The sequence below is a fragment of the Bacillus rossius genome, chromosome 1 (genome assembly GCF_032445375.1).
Source record: "Bacillus rossius redtenbacheri isolate Brsri chromosome 1, Brsri_v3, whole genome shotgun sequence".
NCBI lineage: Eukaryota > Metazoa > Arthropoda > Insecta > Phasmatodea > Bacillidae > Bacillus > Bacillus rossius.
The window spans coordinates 287,784,799-287,802,400 of record NC_086330.1 but is presented as its reverse complement, the minus strand read 5'-3'; the positions used below and the strand labels follow the sequence as shown (position 1 = coordinate 287,802,400).

The window sequence follows — 17,602 nt, the reverse complement described above, 5'->3', positions numbered from 1 at the left end:
CGAGGTTGAGACCAATTTGTTTACAAGAGGAAAATGTGCTGGGCGCTGCAGTGAGCCGGCAGGTTTTTTTCGCAGTGCTCCCATTTTCCCTCGCTAATGAATTTGTATCCTTTAACCCCTTTAGTGACTGATGACCTCCATGCCCATGAGATGTTAACCTCCAATTCATTCAATACTACTGTAATAGTTCACTAAATGTTACATACTGTAAGGGATCATAGTTTATCTACACCCTAGAGCAAACATAACTAACCACGATGTCACGGTAGTTACCTGTACCTCGGGAGGCTAAAAGCAGTGCCTAAATTCACAAATTTAGTGTTCACAAAACTTCAAATTATTCACGTTTGCCACCGACAGCACACCCAGTACAGAGTGATGTGGTAATGCGTGCTTCAAACCCTATCTCATGCACACAACTGTAGCCCAGAATTAACAAGGCACATGACTCTCGACAATTAACTATGGGCCTGGGAGAATCAAGAATAAAATTCGTGCTGGCTGACGCAAAGCGACGTAGCAGCTTACAGCTGATCAGCTGATCAGTGATCAGGCAACGGGGCAATTGCAGAAGGTATTCTGTGCTCTCTGAGCCCACCAGCCTTGTAAATTGGTATACTTAAGGTGGCATAAAATACGTATATTTGGTTCATCATCACATTATTAACCTAAATGGCAATTCCATATGTGACTGACTTTACATTTGACACAATTTGCGTTTTGTTTTGTCTTATATTACGATTAGTACTCTGTTTTTAGTTTCAATTTAAACATGGCTTTATAGCAGTTTCAACAATTATTATCTAGAGAAAAAATGGCAACCAATGATATTGTGAAATATCATTTATTTAGTAAAATATAAACGTGACTGACACTACATGCAAAAGGAAGTCGTTTTCGAGTGTGTTTTTAAACTTCAATAATCTTCCTCTGTACTGGCGTAATAACTTAAATGGCATAGCCGGATTAATATGGGAATTCTGCCCCCATGGCTTTTTTGACTCATACTTAGGGGGTCGATTTGGTGTCAAATGGAAAATAATTCACACCAATTTTTAGCTCTTTAACTCAAACAGTATTCGAGAATTTAAAAAAAAAACTGTTTTTTTCAAAATTATTTTTATTTTTATAGTAAAATTCGGAATTGATTAATGATGATTTTTTTCCTAATTCTTACGAGTCCAAAACATGAAAAAATCATATGATCATGATTCTCAAATAGAAAACCGATTTTTAACGGAGAAATTTTTTTTTTTTTTTTCCAGTCATCTTGAAATACGTCACTCACCAAAATTCGTCATAAAATGTCTTTTATACTCCTCTATACTCAGGAATTTTTTTGAATTTTTAGAAATGGTGGAACAATTCCAAAAAAATTAAAAACTCATTTTTTTTTCTTCAAAATCTTGCGTTTTAACAAACTTACAATTTTTTTTAGTACACATAAATACGTAGAAAATTTTATTTTTGTTTAAAATTCACAATTACATTACTTATTAAATATTCTCAATCTTTATACTAGACAACGATCACATTATAACGCCATCTATCGGGATTTTCTGTATCCATTTATTATTTCTTCTAAGGTTCCGCTTGTTTAGATAACCTAAAAACAAAGAAGCCTTTATGGTTGATGTCATTGTCTGAATAGCAGTTAACGCATTAATTAATTCAGTACTTATATTGACAATATTTTTTCGTTTCAACATAAAATTATACTGGAGTATCATTGTTGTTATATTATATTGTCTCATCTTTATGAGATACTATTTTTTGTCGTTAAATAGTGTCACAGTCGATTACAAAGACTCAAGTAAGTGAAGTTTTATATTTAATCAGTTTATATATGTCCAAATTCCTAATATATAATTTTAATATTGATTTCAGAATGGATTTTGATAAAAAATGTATCAATTGTAACACATATTTGCGTAAAGCGGTGGTTATAAAAAAGTTGTTATGACAATTGATGAAGCTAATATTGCGACAGAAAAAATTGGAAAGAGAGTTCTTGTTAATGATGCCTTTTGTAGTAAGTGTCAAGTTATTTTAACAAGACCACCTATACTTAAGAACACTGAGGATTCATCTGCAGATCAAGTTAGTATCAAAAGCCAGCCAATTTTTTCTCAGTCTTCATCCACTACTGTTTCATCCGTATCATCATCTGAAGATCCTTCATATGTTATTGAAGAAAAAATGGAAGAAGAGTTAGAATTTGTGGAGTTGGGTTTTCCCCGAATCATATCGACACATAAATACTGTTGCCTTTGTGGATTATCAGCAAATATCACAATCGTTCCATTTGAAGCACGCAAACAAGTATTTTCGACAAGACGACTCTATTCCTGAAGGAAATCGGTGTTGTAAAGATCATATTATAAAAAAGCGGTTTAATGATGAAGAAATTAACAATTTTCGAATTAATTCGAATACCAGTGTATTTTAAGTTCGTGATTTGGAAAAATTACTTGGGCAGCTGGCTATTGGCACTGATTCGTCTATAATTGATCAAATTGGAGATCACTCGTTTTCAGAAAAACAGTTGGAGGTATTTACGAGCCTTACCTGGGAAAAATTGATAAAACTTCGTGAAATGCTAACGTCGATGAGAAAATCAGTGAATCGTAATGTCATTCAAGCTCTTGTTATTTTTTTATTCAAATTACGAACAGGAAATTCAAATGCAGTGATATCTTCCATTTTTGGTTTAGCTCTGGAACAAATGGTATCCGACTACTGTGATGAAGTGATATCTTCGTTTGAAAAAGATATTTTACCTCAGTATTTCGGAATCGATGCTATTAGTAGGGAGACATTACTCGCCAATACGTCAAATACTGCTAAAATGCTGTATCAAGTGAAAGATAACCAGTTGATAATCATTTGCGATGGAACATATATTCGTCATCAAAAAAGTGCAAATAACGAATACCAGAGGAAATCATATTCTGGTCAAAAGAAAGTTCCTCTGTACAAACCATTCACAATATGTATTACAAATGGTTTCGTTATAGATATGCTTGGGCCATATACAGCTAATATGAACGATGCTGAGATTATGAGAATCATCTTAAGTGATCCCAATGGTCTGATTAAGTTGCTGAAAAAAGGTGACATTATTGTAGTTGATTGTGGCTTCCGGGATGTGATAGTATATTTAGAAGAATTGAGGTTTAAAGTGCTAATGCCTGCTCTCAAAGGAAAACGCAATCAACTGACCACAGATGAATCAAATGAATCCCGTTTTGTTACCAAAATCCATTGGGTTGTTGAAGCAGTACATGGAGATATTAAGCAGAAGTTTATGATTTTAGATCATAAACTAGACAATAAATTGCTTCCAAAAACTGGTGTTTTTTGTCGAATCGCTTGTTTTCTGCACAATGAATTTGGTAAGAGACTTGATTCTGATCTCGATCTTTCTGAAAAAATTATTGCCGCCATGAACTCAAAAAAGTATCAAGATAATACCTTAGCCTCAGAAGTAGAGACTAATCGTTGGGCAAGAAGAAAAGTTCCTTTTGCAACAATAACTTCAGATATATTAACTGATTTTCCTGAATTAACGGAACAAGAACTCAAAATTCTATTCACGGGATCATATCAAATGTCTCAAGCTGTATCGTATTTAGCTGAAATGATGGATGAAAATGGAACGATAATACTTTATTATTTAAAAATTACACCTAATATTATAAAATTCAAAGTCAGATCTCGACATATTAATTCGAAGACATATCATTGTTTTGTTGAATATCAGTCAGATAAGAACAATATCTCTGGAATAACTCGATATTGTTGTGATTGTGCAAATGGTAGACGTACTGTTGGATGTTGCTCACACATTGCTGCTATTATATACTATTTATCTTACGCTCTATACTTAGCGAAAATCGTAAAACCAGCTGAGATACTTAGTCGTCTGTTTATTGATGAAAAAATCAGTGTCGTCGTGAATGAAGACAGTGATGAAGACTAGCCTAATTATTATTTTGATTAAAATTTTTATTTTTTCTGTATCAAAATTCAAAATATTTCCCAATAGTATGAAAAAATATATAAGTATTACCTTTAAGTGTCTTTTGAATCAATAATAACCCTTCTAATCACTTTAACCTACTGAATCTATCTGTTTATCTTTTGAAAAGATATATTTTGGTAAAAAAAAAAATTTCTACGTATTTATGTGTACTAAAAAAAAATGTAAGTTTATTAAAACGCAAGATTTTGAAGGAAATAAAAATGAGTTTTTAATTTTTTTGGAATTGTTCCACCATTTATAAAAATTCAAAAAAATTCCTGAGTATAGAGGAGTATAAAAGACATTTTATGACAAATTTTGGTGAGTGACATATTTCAAGATGGCTGGAAAAAAAAATTTTTCTCCGTTAAAAATCGGTTTTCTATTTGAGAATCATGATCATATGATTTTTTCATGTTTTGGACTCGTAAGAATTAGGAAAAAAATCATCATTAATCAATTCCGAATTTTACTATAAAAATAAAAATAATTTTGAAAAAACAGTTTTTTTTTAAATTCTCGAATACCGTTTGAGTTAAAGAGCTAATAATTGGTGTGAATTATTTTCATTCGACACCAAATCGACCCCCTAAGTATGAGTCAAAAAAGCCATGGGGGCAGAATTCCCATATTAATCCGGCTATGCCCTTTGTGTTTTTATCAAGAGTGCATGAAACATACTACTATAAAATGGTGAAATAAAAGCTTTAAGCTATACAAAAAAATATTTATTAGTAAAATGAATTGTGACTGACACTACAGCCCAAAACGTGACCGACACTACACTCACTTTGTGTAGTATAAAAGGCAGTATTTTTAAATGAAACCTTAGGATTTAAATCATAACACATAAATAGGAACTCTAAAATTATTTTAAAGCTACAAAAGTGTAGTTAATGAACTCGTTAAAATGCTATTTTTGAACAAAAACACCACCTAAACGAAACCGCTTATATGTTGATATATTTATAATATGAAACTAAAATAATAAAAAATTAAACCTTTTTATAAACAAGAAATAAAATTATTTAAAAAACTTAGAAAATTTATTAACAAAGTACAAATTCTTTTAAGCCTTTTCAAAGACATCTACACTTCTTGGTAACTTATAACAGACTCTATTGCCCTTAAGAATCAGACTAGGATTAGGTAATATCTCCGGTATATCAAAAGCTACATAAGATATATCTTCCTCATCAGCTCTAAATAAAGAGGCATTGTTATTTGCTACTTTTAGGCTCATAAGTTTGACTTCGCCCTCTTCATCTACATCACTCTGGCAAATAGTGACGTAACGATATATCTGACGTTTGTTTTTTGTGGCAAACTGTGCCAGTACAAACACACCATGTCGAATGTTATTAGCAGTAAGTTCTAAACCATTAGGTTCAGTGTCTATTGGAGTATTATTTTCTTTTTCGTCTGGTGATGTATCAGGCATTAGAAGATCTCTTTCATCATCGTCTGCCGATTCATTAGAAAACACTTCTTCATACGTTGTTTCTTGCAAGCGAGATAGTAGCAGGGCTTTGAAGTAATTAAATTTATTTACGTAAAATTTGTGCATTTTTTTAATGTCCTTAATAGCCATAGCTTTCTCAAAAACCGTTCTTAATGCTAGGTCTTCATGACATTTACTGAAATCCTCATCATTCATCAAAATTATTTGTACCTTTGAGTTTTTGTTTACAGCTTCAGAAAAATCGTGTGCATTAGACACAATTTTCTCTCTCCTCATCACTAAATTTCGTACGCGACATTTAAGGGCACCTCCAATTCCGTCTACTGGCCCTTTCCCGTGAGAAGTGGCAAAAATATTCCACGTGATTTTCAAATTATGACATTTTTCAATCATTGGAAGAGTTAGCAATAAATCGGTTTTTGAATTGTGAAGCTGGACCATCTGACCATATACGCACTTATTTCACATCTTCAGGTATTTCTATTAGTATCCAATCAATATAAGGTATCTTCGTATCTTTATTGTGATTAAGATTATCCGATGCTATCGCAATTACATGCTGTTTTTGATGAAACCACAAAGACACAATAAATAAAAAACTTGTGGCTGCACCCAATGATACGATTGAATTTCATCCTGCGAAACACAGGTATAATTTTCTGCAAAATCTACTTGCAGAAGCGCAAAGTTTCATTCTGAACTCATACAATCAATGCGATCTTGATTGTAACACTGTGCTTGTTCCCTTTTTAAGTAACTGTGTTCCTTAAACTAAGGAGTCATTTTCGAAATATGTTCACAGAGCATCGACACTATACCTTTCAGTAAAACCTTTCTAAGTCGTCCATTTTCCTCTTTCCATTCATACCAGCTAACTTCTTTATCTTTAATGGAACAAGTAGCTTTTTCTAATTTATACTGCATCATATTTTTACATTTTGTACAATTATCATTCCAACAGAATGTTGTTGGTGCTTCACATAGAGCAATTTTTGTCAAAAGGTTTTTGGCCTAACCAGGGATGTCATAGCAATTTTTGGACAGTGCGTTTTGCAGCTAACATGTAATTTTCATGATACTTGCAAAGGCAAACATTTTCAGGTGTTTGGCAACTTAGCAAAACATGTTTTGGTCGTAGTTCAGCAAATTTACTTTTACCTATACATGTTCCAAATTCATCACAAAACAGAGCATATGTTTCGAGAACATTGCTGAACAAATGCCTGTTATGCATTTAAACTTTTTTTCCATCTTCGAGACAAACTATTGTTGTGTCTTTAATGCCAGGATTTTGGTGACTAATATCATCACGGACATAAAAAATTTTTACTTTTGCAACTATGTCAGCAGAGATTTTCTTCGGTTTGTTGCGTTTAGGCGTTATTATTTCAGGAGTTATTTGTCTTGCTAATGTATGCACAACTGCTCTACACTTCAAAGGAAATGTAATATTTTAATAAATCTAAGACATTACAGTAAAAATTAAGATGAGAAGATCCCTGTTTCACTGTTTCAAATGCCTAATTTTATTTTATGTCACTTAGTATTTGATTTTATTAAAATGTATTAATATATTTTCTTTAATTTTGTATTCAAAGAACTGTTATGCTTGTGCTTTTTGATGTTATATAATTAGTAATTACTAAAAGAGATATAACAAAGTGGTCTGACCACTCGGCCCCCACGGCTCCTCCAAGATTATAGTGGACTAGAAACCCACCTGCGTACCGACTTGGAGCGCAACTTCCAGTCATTCTATGGGAGAGGGGAGGAGGAAGGGTGTACGGCATGCTACTTCACGATAGCACCCACCTCCAGACACACCATGAGCAGCGGCATGTGCGCAAGTACTAGCTTGTGGCCATGGTTGCTGTTTATCTTGCCTGTCAGCCGTCCGCACAGGCTGTCCCCACCTGCACATAGCAACACGGCCACCACTCGCTAGCTACGCTCGGCTCGGTGCGAATCGCATTAACATGCCACAGCCTCTATAGCCCGTCCCACTCTTAGATTGCAGTACACGGCTTATGGCGCGTGCTGTTGCCAAACTCTAACACATTGCGAATTTCAGGAGATGCGTGTCTTTGTAATTCGGATCGAACAAGAAGCATTTTAAGAAATCATATCGTAATTTATAATATTTTATACTATTACACATATAAATTTGTAATAATGCCACTTTTATGTAAATTTCAAATAAAAACTACCTATTGTAGACGAAAATTTCTTATAGTTTTCTTTTATGTTCTAAAAATCCCATATATATATATATATATATATATATATATATATATATATATATATATATATATATATATATATATATATATATATATATATATCAAATTTTCATGGGCCCGATAAATGCCGTATTTTTGGACAAGTCATGTCCAAAATTATAAATAAAATACAGTAATGGAACTTCTCGGTCGAGTAAGTTATGGGAAAAATCCGAACAATTGGTTCGAAATGGGGAAGATTTTTTGAAAAACAGAAAAATCGCAACTCCCATAGTATGAATAATATCGAATCCGTTTTAACGTATGATAACTCGGAGTACCTACTGCCGAAAAATGTTTTCTAAATAAATTTTTGATATGAGCAGCCATAACTGCATGGGTTCGAAAAAAATTTTCACCGGCCAAAAAAACGTAACTGCCTTAGTAGACACCTTAGCAAATCTGTTTAAATTGATTGTAAATATCATAATTATTTTCCAAAACTTTGTCTAAAACAATGTTTGATAAGCTGCTTGGTGTTGAGAAGGATAGAAAAATAATTCAAAATTTTGTACCATGATCGCTATTAAATTCCTTCGTATTTATTTCATACATTTTACATATTATGTTCAAGAATCAATTAAAATATTTTTGTTGACTAAGAAAGCCATGTATTTGAAATTGCTTGGAAGTCAGAACCCCACTTATCTAAACACACGACCCTGTTTCCTCTTACGACGGCAGGGCGCGCTCTTGTACTGATAAGACACATCTTTAACAGCTATTTCCACGGAAACTGTAGAAGCAATTGAGATGGAGCTGCTTTTAAAAACTAATTCAATTAATTGTGAACATTTTTCACGCTTTTGTCCCCCATCTATCTTCAATAGAAAAAAAAATTTCCGCTGGTCAACTTTTTGATGTGTCAGTTTGTGAGAAAATGCATTTCAATATATTAAAAAAATTATTTAAGTGAAACTTGTACAGTTTTTGTCTTAACATTTGTTCGGTGGCGTCCTAAGGCATTAATTTATTAATAAAAAAAATCTGAATGAAATACACATGTAGGTTTTTTTTTTGGATGTGAAACATATCGGAATACTTCAAAACAGTTTGCAGCGAATAAGTTATGTTTTTTAATTTTTTCGGACACTTAAAATATTGTTAAGTATTCAAAATAAGCATTGCCTGATGCATATTTCGATGCTATACAATATGAAAAAAAGTTTGGTCCAAAAATTAAATTTTTTATTTTGTTTGATATTTGGCAACAACGCACGAAGAAACAAGGACAGTGCTAACGGCAATCGAATGTGTTAGAGAGAGAGAGAATGCTCCCATTTACTTCCACACTGCAATCTAAGAGTGGGATGCTCTATAGCAGCAAACAAACCATAACTACAAGTACTTACTTATGCACATACAAAAACTAACAAACAACCACTAACACACACTTAAAATTCCACACACCCACATGTGAAAAAAATTACAAACACAAAATAACTATAGAGGAATACATACACGTATTTACCTGAATATAATTTTTTTTACCGAAGAAACTAAACATAAATGTGGGGGTCAAATTATACCATAATCGCAAACTTGTATCTTGTCACTGCAAGATGTGAATTTACAGTGATGGGAACAGGTTAGTTTAAAACCCACACGCACTGCCTCGTAACTGCATTACTTAAGCCACTTTTGACCGCTGTTAAATACTGCCTTCTGAACCTCAGCTTAGTTTAAAAACTACATGCTCTGCCTGTAAACTGTGTCACTTGTGACACTTAGTCTTCTCTTGATTACGGCTTCATGGGGAAAGTGGAGTATCATCAGGCATGACACATGAGACAGGATAACACTTTGGAATGCCATGAAGTGGAAGGGAAGTCAGTTTTCTGGCCAAAGCACCCTCTCTTTCACCCTCCCAGGCAACTACGAATAGCCCAGACTTCTTAGCTTTCTGACGAATGGGCTATGAACTACAGCCATAAAACTCTTTTAATCACTCTACTAACTGAAAAAGGCACCAAAAAAGTTGTTGGTAAATATGGTGTAAATTTACTTAATTAAATAATTTTTAATTTATGTTAGTTTAGTTTGTGATTTTCACCCCACAAGTTACTTTTCATAAATTCATAATCAAAACGTATGGGGTCGCATTATGTTCAGAGTCGCATTATTTTCGGGTATACAGTAAATATAAAAATATATGTACAAATTAGCAAACCACACTACTGCACAAAAACACAAACACAAGCACATGTGCAAACATTCAAACACACGCCAAATGCAAAAATTTGTAAATATTAGCACAAACACATACACAACACAAGCATATACACAGGAAAATATATAAATTTCCATAAATATGCATGCACTAAAATGCATATTTACACTCCCACTCTAGTAAACATAAATCAAAAGATACACCAAAAATTAAGAAAACACCAAGTAACATGTCCTTCACAAAACAAAAATTATACTAAGTTATCACCATTTTCTTTTGCTGCAGTTGTTAAAACTATTAAAATATTGTAAAATGTAGGCCTGTGCGATTACTATTTTTTTTATGCAAAGCAACCATCAAATCGAATGTTTAAAATAATCGCAAAGTCGAATCAAATTGTAAATATTGTTCTAGGCGAAGCTGAATTACTTATTTTATAATATACAAGATTCAAGTGAAAAAAATAATTGTTTAACATTTGTAATGTTTGAACTGATTAAGTGATTAACCAATTTGGCTTTATGTATAATATGATTCAATAAAAGTTTTAAAATAATCATACATAATATTAATATTGAGCATTAATAAAAGCAAATTGAATATCACCTTTTGATTTTTTTTTAAGTAAACAACTTCGTTCAAGCAAAACCTATACAACATTAATAAAAACTAATTTCATAAGTGAATCTTAGACTTTCAATGTTTTAGAGTTTACAATAAATTTGAAACTTCACATCAGACACAAAGCTTTGCATCACAACCAAAGCATCATAAAATCAAATCCAGTTATCTTCTTGATAATACCGAACTTGTTAATTCCCCAATTTAATTCTTGTTTATATTCAACGTTGAGTACTTTCAATAATAAATATTACATTATTTACACTTAATTCAAAATATAATATTCTTAATATGAAATCTAATAGTTTATAAAATCACATACAGTTTTTAATTGAAACATCTTATCTTTTAACTCATTTCTTTCAAACTTATTATTAAAAATCTTTTATTTTATTTTCATCTATCATTGTACTTTGATATTTTCTCTCCAGTTGATTTAAAGATTCATTGTTCTCACATTTACATATTTTATTATTTTGTCTATAATATTTCTAAACTGCACCATATAACACTTTCTTTTATTTCTTAATGTTTTCTTGTAGCTTTTTATATTTAAATTTGTTTTAATCGTTATATGTCCTGTCACTGTGTTTGTTAATGTCTCGTGGTCTCTACAGACATGTGGCACGTACTACTTACATATGTTGGCCAATTGCACAAGCACCTACCGATGTGGTCCTTCTCTTCAGCTGGAGCAGCTGTTCTTGGTGCCGACATGGGGGATGTGTCTACATACCTGCAGTGACCTCATTTGTCCTCAGTTGTCTTTGTTGTATGTATTGTGCCCACCAAAAATGTACTTGACTGTTGGTGGGCATGTAACACATATATATAAATAAATAAAATAAATAAAATAAATAAAATGGATGGCAAATTTTCTGGCAAGTCAATGTGAATATTAAAAAGAGCTTCACTTGATTCTGTAGGCATACGGCCCCACGTTGGGCGCCACTTTAGTTCTGTAAGCATAAGGCTCCGCGTTGTGGTAGCGAATTAAGTTCTGTACGCTTACGGAATACACTACAACATGCCCCAAGTTATGGTAACCAAATTGTTCTGTACTATCATGAGCATACAATAAAAACAAATATTTAACGTGATTGGGCACCTTGTGTTATGATTAACATAACCTAGTGATAATTAGTACCACAATAAAATAATAATAACATTTATTTTTAAAGAATACTCGACAAGAATAATATACATCAACACAGATTTCTCGAATATGTCCAAAAGAAAACAAATTGTGTCCAAATCTATGTTTGGTTACGTTGGGCACATGTTCATTAATTTTCAAAAGTTTATTTATTATTTGCCTCCAGCTAGTCAGACATGAGATTCGGAAGCCTAGGACTACTGGACTTGTGTGCGAAAGTTTGATGAAATAGTTCGTTGTATCTAATAAAATTACTGGAAACACATCAATGCTAATTACGTGCGTGATTTTTATATTGTTTACTGGGACGGAGTTATCAACTCACGGCGCAAACGTCTCTAAATGATGGTGCAGCCAGCCATACCTGAGTCATGGTACAAGGGAATTTCTCAACCTTATAATTTGCGGCAAAGTCGTCGCCGCGCACTGCCTTCATTTGCTGGCGTTCGTAGTGATTCGTTTTCACGTTTAACTACACCTTTGTAGTTAAACACGACGCTGATCTGCTTCAAACGTCCAAATTCCACACGGGAATTATTGCTGAATCACGCCATATTCCCGGCGTCAGAAGCACTTTCTTTCTTAATCTTTTAAATTTCACATTGTCGGTATTAGCCGGCCAATCCAAACGTAGATGCTAGGCGTCATTATTACAAGCGACCAATTATAATGTTATTGTTTCGAACCACGACCGAATGTTGTTGATTTCATGTGTCGTTATGGCAACGTCCGAGGCCGCTGAAGCTCGTGAAGACGCCAAACAAAATACTGCCGAAAGTCCGGGAACAAAAAAAAAAAAAAAATGAGCATCAAAATAGTTGCAGTGAACCTGTAAAAACCGTAGTATTACAATTCTTTAAGTGAAGCTTCGCACAGGCCTATTTAGATGCAATATAAACTCACTCGAATAATGGAAAATAGCTTTACTTCAAATTCCCTTTAACCAATCATTATTAAAACATACGAAAAATTTATTCAATTGCAGTTCAAGCTATTTGAGTCACAAAAAAGAGGTCTGAAGATCATAATTCCTTTCACGTACAAGGGTTTGTAAGGTAACAAGAAACACTGGTATACTTGTTTCTTGTTTGAGGTAGGGCTGATGTAGATTGGATGAGAGTATGCTGGCATTTAACAGACTGTCCAATCTAACACACAAAATTGTCATTCCCTGCAGGACTGGAGGGCTAAATGAGTTAAGATGACTATAGGACAGCAATGGATTGAAAACAGGGCACAAAATAAGAGCATCGCAATAAAAACCTTTTAACACACAGTAGTGTGCATTTCATTAGAGACTACAGGCATTGAATATATATAATGTATAGAAGTCGCGAGCCCAGGTTAAATTTTCTGTCCGGTTTCTCAGAATTGTTGTAGTTCCAAGCTCCGCCGCTGCGATCGCTTTCATCGCTGGGTATCGGCCGTATACGCCCCTGGCGGTATTTGGCAGAACTAGGTTAACCAGCCCAGTCGTGACATCATCCTTCACCCCCCCCCCCCCCCTCGAAAATCCCAGACCAACGATTCAAATTACCCGGCAGGTCTTATCAGCATCGTTAGGCGACCTTGAAGAGGAGCTTCCCTTACCGTCGTTTGAGAATGATGAAATCCCAAAAGAAGCTAGCCACGGAAATCACTGAATGATGGGATTCTGTACCCGAGTGAAGTGAAAATTAGCTATTAAAACTTTGTATTGGGCCAATCGTCAGTGTTACGTTCAAAATATGGTTTTATTTTAAAAGTAAACTACTTATTTAAACTATATTTCGCGTTTGTACAAATTTACTTTTAGATATTGGCAAGGAAAATCAACATACCTTAAACAACCTTCTCTTATTCAACGTTATCTATTAAGTAGTAAAAGGGGTAGATATTATTTTTAAAAATAAAAATAAAAATGTAACCCACTAAATCAGTATTGGCAAGATATATATATAAATTCAATATTAAAATACGCACATTAAAATTTTTTGTAATTAACTTTTTTCGGTAATAAAAATTCAGGATGATTTTGGTTTAATTGGTTTACGTATATTGCTATATTTTCTAAATCACATAGAAAAGGGAAAACAGTGCATCAGTGAAAATTCAAAAATTTAGTTTAAGTAATACTAGCCATACCAAAAGATCAATATGCGAGATAAGAAATTTGGTAACTGCTCTACATTTCAAATAAAAATGCATTGGTTTCATGAATACTGAAATGTATGCGTAATAAGGCATATTATGTTATTATACTAAGCATGACTATAACTAAAAAAATTACAGTAATTTAAAACGATGGCAGTCTTAACATACAATAAGTGCGCGAGCCTTAGTTTATTTTTTAATTGGCTTCTTCGTCAGATGGAAAAGAGTTAAGTTTTCATCAAGGAAAAATATATTCTCAAAGTCACTAAACCGGGAGATAGAAAATAAGGTAGGTACTTAATTTTAAATAAAAGTTAAAATAGACTTACGCTAAACCAATTAAAAATAAGTCGTAAAAATATTTTTATTTATTAAATATGTTCTATACTTGACAGTTCTTTGTGTATAATTCTTCAAAAATCTTTTAAATTTAATACATATTTTCTTAAAATGGTAGAATATCAGCAATACCCGGAAATTACGTGAGCAAAGCCACGGGTTATTAGATACACTTTTATTATAAAATAAAAACAATTATGCATTTGTAGTTCACGAATGTGATATTTTGTTTATTGCTTCACAACATTCATTTGCCAGTCTCAAATTTCATCGTACCACTTGTCAGAAATGTCACCAAAAATGAGAGATAGTTTTTTTTTGACGAATTTCAATTACGAGGAAACCTTTCGCAAGACTTTTTTCTTCGCAGTAGTCACTGGGACACCATTAATTTAAATCCACTAAGATAATAAAATTGTATGTATAATGATTTGTTTTTGTATATTTATATAACTTCCCAACCAATTTTTAATGATTTTCATGTGAATAAAAACATGTAAAGCAATTTAATTAACTGTGTCATAATACTTCTGATTAGATGGAAATACAAACTTTTCATCAGTAATATACGATGATAAAAATATTTATTATTGCAAAATAATATTCACTGTTCAAATGCAAATTTAAATAGATTATTCATACATGTTTCCTGCTAATTAATGGTTTAAAATAATTTTTTAGTATAAAATCATTTTTCTCTTGTGTTAAAATGGGTTGCTAAAATGAGGAATTATAAATTATGTCACTTACTAAGTCCGTGCACAGATATACAAAACAGCAATGTAAATAATCTTTTTTGGTAGTTTCTAATTTTGTGCCCTGGATAACATGAATTTGGTTTAATTCATACCAAAGTGAATTTTTTGAACAACTTAAATTGATGTCATAAATAAATATTTATTTTATATTAAAAATCCACAAACAGTTTTTAAAATATAATATTTATCACGCCAGATGGAATAATAAACAAAAAATAGCTCTTATATGTGGTCTCTGTTTAAAGAATTGTATTATATTTCATGGAAATAATATTTACCTTTCGGTTATTAAAAGAAAATATATTTGTATTCAAAATACTTGCGCATCGTTTTTACGAGCATAAAGGCCGGGATACATTCGCAATAGCACGCAAACAGCACACAGATAGCACACACGCACAGAGATAGCACAGAGCTTGATGCTACATTCACGCACAACACAACACAAAATAATACCGGAAGCATTCAAAAAAGTTTTTTAAATGTAAAACTCCCGTTCACAATTTTGGTCACTGAAGTTGGCATACGTGACGTTTGTTTAGATTCGTGTGTTGTTATTGTGGTACGGTTTTCGTTAAACCCAGAAATATTTTAAATATTTCAAAGTTTACGTACAAAACACAATAGCATTCAATAATATATATCACTGTTTATTTCAAATCCGGCTTCTTTAACACATTCAGACACAGAGTTCCAAGCATTTAATTTAGCTTCTTCATTTTTCTATCCTGCGGATCCCCTGTCATACAAAATATTTTTACTTTCTATTACAGCTATCAAAAAGCTATCAAATGTGCCTTCCATTTTTATGTTATCGCGTGTTTGAAAACAATAACAAACTGCTCAAGTCAAGAGCACCAATACTTTCGTGACAATTGTTCTTTTATAAGCCCACTCGAGTAGTACTTAAACTGTTTGCTGATTGGCTACCACCATGGTCGCGCACAGAAAATAACCTAAAAGTTAAAAGTTAATGAACTTTCTGTGCGCCGATCCTGTGCTATTTTTCTGTGCGCGTGCTATTTGCCAATGTGGCAGCTCATATCTAATAGTGTATGTTGAACTTCTGTGCGTCTGTGCTGTTTGCTTGCTATTGCGAATGTAGCCCGGGCTTAACTTGTGTATCTAACCTCAAAGCAAGGAATATAAAGAGTGGGAACTCAATGCTATAACAAACACTCTTATTTTCTTTGGAGATCCGGGAAATGTGCGTTATTTATAAGCAACTTAACATAGTAAATCGTTAACTTTTCAGATCTATGTTGGCAAAATTGATTTTTTTTGTGGTCATTCGCTACTGGGAATATTCACCATATAACGTTTAAGATTATTTATTTTGAATTACGAAACAACCAAAACATTATGTAAAAATGCTTCATCTTATGTTAAAAAAATTATAAACTGCATAGCAACAAAGTATGACATCATACCATTAGTTTCAGTTACTAATAACAACACGTGCACGCGTTTGAACAGTCATCGCAGCCATAGTTGTTTCATAGCTACCAAAATCATTCAACGTTGTCAAGAATTATTCCAAATTATGTTTTGCCATTTTACTCAATGCGCCACTCCGTTAACACAACATTTTATAAATTCTGAACTACGAATGTCAGTGGGAATGTACACTATACTGTACATTCCATTCTGATACGCTTTAAGAAATTTCTGTAGTTTTCTTATTATTAAAACTTAACTTTAAAAGATTTGTGCAATGGGAGTGCATGACTTGATGTAAGTTTTTGGACATACGCCATTGCTAAGAACATTTCTGTTGAAGAAAAAATATAAAATAAAATAAATAAATAAAAATAAAAATAAAAATAATCAAAAAAATATACAAAAAACACACAAAATTAAGCAAACAATTGCTGTTGTCAACAAGGATATGAACACCACAAAATAATCCGAAACAGGAATATGGTCAGCAAACAAAGAAAAAACAAAGAAAAATGTACTAAGAGAACGAAAAAATCCCCACAAATGATGACAACACAAAAATATTGAAACCCAAAATAATTCAGCACAACAGTTGAAGCGAGACAAAAAACATGACAAAACGAAAAAACAAACAAATACAATAGTTTTACCTAAACAGGTAAAACTATTGTATTTGTTTGTTTTTTCGTTTTGTCATGTTTTTTGTCTCGCTTCAACTGTTGTGCTGAATTATTTTGGGTTTCAATATTTTTGTGTTGTCATCATTTGTGGGGATTTTTTCGTTCTCTTAGTACATTTTTCTTTGTTTTTTCTTTGTTTGCTGACCATATTCCTGTTTCGGAATATTTTGTGGTGTTCATATCCTTGTTGACAACAGCAATTGTTTGCTTAATTTTGTGTGTTTTTTGTATATTTTTTTGAGTATTTTTATTTTTATTTTTATTTATTTATTTTATTTATTATTTTTTCTTGAACAGAAAAAGTTCTTAGCAATGGCGTATGTCCAAAAACTTACATCAAGTCATTAAAACTTAATTTTTGATGTTGGCATCTTTTAACCGCACTTTTTTTTTTTCGGTGGCCGTACTCCTCCAATTCAGTTGCGCCCGCCCGTATCTAAGCGCTCGGATTTCAACAAAAGGCACCCCCTCTCGATAGAGTGAAACAGAGAATTACGCGCACGACCTTGAAAAAAGCGACGCTACAGCGCTCTGGCGTGG

General features: G+C 32.7%; 1 protein-coding gene across 5 annotated transcripts in view; it reads right to left on the bottom strand.

The window, feature by feature from the left end:
* Positions 1-17,602, bottom strand: part of LOC134527701 (phosphatidylinositol 4-kinase alpha) — a 213,168-nt gene that overhangs the window by 135,294 nt on the left and 60,272 nt on the right. For all 5 annotated transcript variants that reach the window (XM_063360607.1, XM_063360604.1, XM_063360605.1 and 2 more), the window contains one exon: positions 7,299-7,399. In XM_063360607.1, coding sequence (XP_063216677.1) covers positions 7,299-7,399 — 101 coding nt within the window. The remainder of the gene's footprint in view (positions 1-7,298; positions 7,400-17,602) is intronic.